We start from the raw sequence: 5,311 nt of genomic DNA on the forward strand, positions 1-5,311 counted from the left end.
CGGTTGAAGAATGACGAGCTAACATGAATTGCTATGAAAAAGTGTGAACAGCCTAGAACCAAGAACCTGATGATGATTCATTCACAAGTGTGGCATGCAGGAGAAAGCAGCTCTGTGTCTGTACACAAGACGTCAAAGTGCTGGCCACCCACCCTGCATTGACCGAAGATGCTGCTATCTGCCTTGTGTCTCCCTCCCACTGGATTCTTCAGGAAAGATTAACCCCTTCTACCATTAGAAGCACAGACTTAAAATTTGCTTAGCTTATGTATATATTGGTGACCATCAGATTTGCAGTGCTATATTCTTTTTACATAACTCGGACAAATCCTTTAAGGTTTTTTTGGCATTTTATATCTTAAATGCACTTATATGAATTAATTAATAGTAATTTGGACTTTAAATTTGGTTAAAAACCCATAACATAAAAAAATACTAAATTTTTTTAAAAATTGATAAATTTGACGGCAATTTTGCATGTCGTGGCAAATCATGACGTCTAGGAGTTTTTTCAATATTTTATTTGTTTTCAGCACACCAAAATACATGGAAATTAGATGAAAATAATCAAAGAGCTTTCTAGTCGCAGACCTGTGAATAGTCTCAGCATACTACCATTAAGCACTTGTATTTATTGGTCATGTTGTATACATATATATTTACAGGACTATAGTAGACTACTTATCAATATATATATATATATAGGGTTTGTTGCTAATCTGATCTAAAAATGTCATAGATCATATACATAGCCAGAAATATGGTTTTATATTGAATTCTAAGAGCCTGGCTTCGCTAGTTCTTCCAACAAGTTTTTTTTTAGATCTGCCAAACAAAAGGATGTAAAGGCATTTGCACAGCATTCAGCAGAGTAGCCTTTAATTCTATCAGTATCAGTAAAATGAGATCAATACTGAAATTGCAATCAAGCAGCAAGATAATATATCAGTATTCTCCAGTAGAGTAAAGCAAAAAAAATTTAAGCTCTGGTGGGATAGAGTGACCTTGATGGAAATATATGTGCTATTGCTTAGATAAATGAAGCTAAAGTATTATTTAAATCCAGAACATCCAGATTATGTCTGAAAACAGCTGAGATACCTCTCTAATTCACCGAACTATAAAGAGGAGGGGAGGAATAGTATGATCATACGAAGTTCTTTTTTTAAAGTCAATTTCAATTAAAAAACAGTTTCCTGTGGAATTAATTTCCTGGTCTGGTCTACCTAGTGGGGGTGAGAGATGGGGCTGCAACTCCTGAATTTCATATGAGATCCACCTGGAGAACACCAAATCATGAGAGTTTATAAATTGGCACAGAATAACATAAAAGGCTACTGTAGCAAAAAGAAAAGAAAAAAAAAGAATTGGCTTGCTGGAAACCAAAATAGCCCTATTTTATGTTACAATAAGCAAATTACTTAATGGCATCACACTGTATGTCCAGCACAAGATGTTGTTTATTGCTTGTTTACATAGATTCTTTCCAAACTTCAGGGACTGCTACATATTTACAGGTGTGACACATTTTCTAAAAAGAAGGAAAAAATCTTTTCCTTGGAAAACTTGAGGGACTCATCAATTATCCAATCTTTAGGTAATAGGGGAATGATGTGTTCCTTTCCTTGATAAATAACAGTTGTAACAGGTTTCTTTGTGTATTTTGCTTCCCTCCAAATTCCCGTTGTTTTTGGCTTTCGTTTTAGCAGACCTTTGAATAATTTCCACTGTAGGTCCTCCAGGCCTTCAAAAGTTACATATTTAGTTTCTTTAAACAAAGACAAAGAGAAAAGTACAGAATATCAGATCAATATCGTATTAGCAAATACATTATTTTTTTTTCTTGACTGAGGAAAAAATTAAAAAAGGAATAGCACTCAGTATATTATGCCAAAACATTATTATGGGAGTGGGAACTGCAGATGCCAGACCCATTGAATAGCCTATTGCTTCTAGGTAGCCTATTGAATTATTTTTTGAGAATTCAAAGGAGGAACAAGTTAGTAATACAGTTCTGTTCTTATAGAGCTGGGATTGGAAACCAGCCTTCCAGATACTGCAGAATTGCAAATGCTACAGTAGTACCTGGCATCACCAGTCATGCTGGCTAGGACCTGCATGAAGGTTCTGTACATAACATACATGCATTTCCAGATAGTAGAGGCTACTTCTCCTGCTTGTAACTTGAAGCAAAGGAGGTGGGAGTTCAAGATCAAGCTTAAGTGATCACATTCAATCCTGTCCTCCAATAAAATGCCACTTCTGTTTCAGCCACTAAGGTTTAGACAAAGCTTGATGTAAAACTAAAAGTTTAACTCAGGCTAACTCAATCTAGGCCCAGGTATTTCCCAGCTAGTGTGGGAATTTCTGAGAATTCCAGAAGCTAAAGACTAAAGCTAAAGAAGGAAGACAATCAGGTTGGAAACTGTGGGTTATTGTAAAAGTTCTGAAGCAGGGCATCCTCCAGATATGCTCTACTCTAGAATTCTTACCCAATATATCTATGGTCATTAGACAGCTTTGGAGTGAGATTCACAAACTACAGATAGACTTCAGGAAACTATGAAATTTACTACTAACTTTTAAGTAGAAATGTGATTTATGGCAGACCTCCGACTTTAAGTATTTATCTCTAGATTCCCTCATATTACAAAAACAGCTATTCTCCCAATCAGGAGCTGTTTCTTTTATTTAATCTTTTACCTATCTTATAATTCACAACACAATATTCAGAAGTTCTCCCTGACTTCAAAAGGATCCTCTACTTAATTGTTTGGGCTCAAAGACCGACTTTCATTCTTAAATTTTGGAAACCATTACTCCATATTTTCATTTAATCTTATTAATCTGAATGCTTTACTCATCCACAATTTCAATTGAGAATGTAGTCAACCTTGAAGTGTTGGTACTTTTTCTGGCTCAAGTGAAGTAGGCTGCTTCTTCTTTTTGCGCCTCAGCGTTAAAGAGTCTATCTTGCACAGTATTTCTCCTCTGAGACATTGTTTCTTGATGGTGGGAAATGGCAAATCAAGACAATTCTTGATTAAAACCAGGTAAGGAAGCACATATGCTGGTGGCAGTTCAAAATAAGGTTTCCGTTTGCTTTTTGAGCCAAACAGATGTTTTGAAGCTACAGGTAAGCAGGAATCTTTGGGAAGAACAGTTGCAGAAGTATCTCTGTCTTCAGTAGCATCTTTATCTGAATCCTTTATAACAACTACATCTTCAGGAAGGATACTGGCGCAGATGGAGTTGGGTTCCTGTAATTGGTTTTTATCCATTTTTGCAGCTGACCTTCAAGAACTGCTGGCTGAATGGCATGGAGAAGAGTTGAGTAAGGTTCTTTAGAAGTCATTCTACATAGTTATTTCATATACACATTTAAATACAAGGATTAGTAGTGGTTGTGTTTCAAAAAATACACATGCACAAAATATAAGCTTATAGAATTTCTTAATTCATTTTTATCTAGAAAGTGATTTGCAACAGACTAAAAACTAAACTGCACATTTGTAATTTGATCTGTAATATTCAAAGATGACATAATATGAAGTATCCCTGTTCACATATATTAAGTATAATGAGTAATGATAAGTAATTAACATGAGGTGTGATGGGCGACCTGTACATTTTATTTATAAACAAACAAACAAACAAACATGTTTAGCTTTGACTTAGCATGATTTATGATCCTAGCTGTGGTTTAAATCCACAACTTAGCCAACTATTTAAGAGGAAGGAACAACGTGGGTATTTTTTTTCTTTTGATTTAGCATAATATACAAGCCTCCCCATTATAGTTTGAAAACCATAGTTTCATTCTTGTAGTGAAGGTCATATATATTCCAGTTAACTATTCCGGAAAGAAAAAAAAAACATTCTCAGTCCTTTCAATGCGCTTCCCCATGAATTGCATTCAGCATAACATTGGTCTCTAGGATCAATTATAAAAGACTTTCATTATATAAATATAACAATGGCCATATTTAGGATACTACCTCTTTTTTCAGTGCCGTTGTAACTTTGAATGGTCACTAAATGAATTGTTGTAAGTCAAGGACTACCTGTAGTTGCTAAGCGTCAACACCAACTTTATGGCACATAATCAGGACTGGCTGGACTCACATAACAAATTTAGTTCACCAGAATGGTTGGGTTCGCACAATGCGCAGACATAGAAATGAATAAGCCACATTTTAGCCCAACGCGAATGGAATGGAATGGAATAGAATAGCTTTGTCACTTTGAAAGTACACTAATCAGCATACATTAAAATGAAATTCTGTTGCATACAGCTCTCAAAGGGTCACCACCTCCAATACACACTGCATAACCATGGCAGAATGAATAAAACAAACAAACCTACATACATACATAAGGTAAAGATTCCACACGCACATATGTGGTAGTCATTCCCGACTCTAGGGGGCGCTGCTCATCTCTGTTTCAAAGCCGAACAGCCAGCGCTGTCCGAAGATGTCTCCGTGGTCAAGTGGCCAGCATGACTAGACGCACACCTTCCCACTAAAGGTGGTCCCTATTTTTCTACTTGCATTTTTACACGCTGTCGAACTGCTAGGTTGGCAGAAGCTGGGACAAGTAACGGGAGCTCACTCCATTATGCGGCGCTAGGGATTTGAACCACCAAACTGCCGACCTTTCTGATCGACAAGCTCAGTGTCTTAGCCACTGAGCCACGGTGTCCCACATACATACGTACATGCATACAAAATTATGCACATACCCACATATATTATATGACACAGAGAACAAGACAGTCTAGTTCAGATGTATACATATACATGGCGACAAAAACGAATCTTGGGAGTTTACTAGAGGGATGGCATAGGGAACAAAGCTGTTACAGAATCTGGTAGTCCTGCTACAACTTTGAAACTTAGTTGAAACTTACTCAGTCTAGGGAACGTCCATTAAGCCTTTTCGGACTTTATAAAAAAAAACTTTCCGCTTTTCTACGTGGGAGGGAAAGGAAAAGAGACCCGACTACCTACCAATCGTCGTCCATAGAAACAAGGAAGCCAAATTCACGTAGGGAAAGGAGGGTCTTGCGAAAAAGCTCCATCTGGCGGTGTCGCTATTTCCTGGGAAAGAAAAGCGAAGGTCCCTTTGGGGGCCTGGAGGAATTCTTATTAGCGCTCAGTGTTTTAAACATTCCCACCCCAAGAGGAAAAAGATGCCTTGAAAAAACACTAAGCCACCTTTTTGGCTACAACAGCAGCCAAAAATACCAGAATCGTCCCACAAGGTGTTTTTTTTTCCCCAAGAGGCAACTGGACTTTCTGGTTTTTAT

General features: G+C 37.2%; 1 protein-coding gene across 1 annotated transcript; it reads right to left on the reverse strand.

Annotated features, from left to right (window-relative positions):
* Positions 1–551: 551 nt before the first annotated feature.
* On the reverse strand, positions 552–4,403 carry LOC116505509. Its single transcript, XM_032212764.1, has 2 exons — positions 2,894–4,403; positions 552–1,768 (listed from the first exon to the last, which is right to left on the reverse strand). Exons 1-2 carry the CDS (start codon positions 3,279–3,281, stop codon positions 1,512–1,514), a joined length of 645 nt encoding a protein of 214 aa, XP_032068655.1. The 5' UTR covers positions 3,282–4,403; the 3' UTR covers positions 552–1,511.
* Positions 4,404–5,311: the final 908 nt, after the last annotated feature.

The sequence above is a fragment of the Thamnophis elegans genome, chromosome 3 (assembly GCF_009769535.1).
Source record: "Thamnophis elegans isolate rThaEle1 chromosome 3, rThaEle1.pri, whole genome shotgun sequence".
NCBI lineage: Eukaryota > Metazoa > Chordata > Lepidosauria > Squamata > Colubridae > Thamnophis > Thamnophis elegans.

Excerpts from the sequence above, each read along its gene's own strand:
- LOC116505509 (XM_032212764.1), bottom strand. The coding sequence starts at position 3,281 with ATGGATAAAAACCAATTACAGGAACCCAACTCCATCTGCGCCAGTATC. Across the intron at positions 1,769-2,893 it reads AAAAGTACCAACACTTCAAG|AAACTAAATATGTAACTTTT; the intron begins GTTGACTACATT and ends CTTTGTTTAAAG.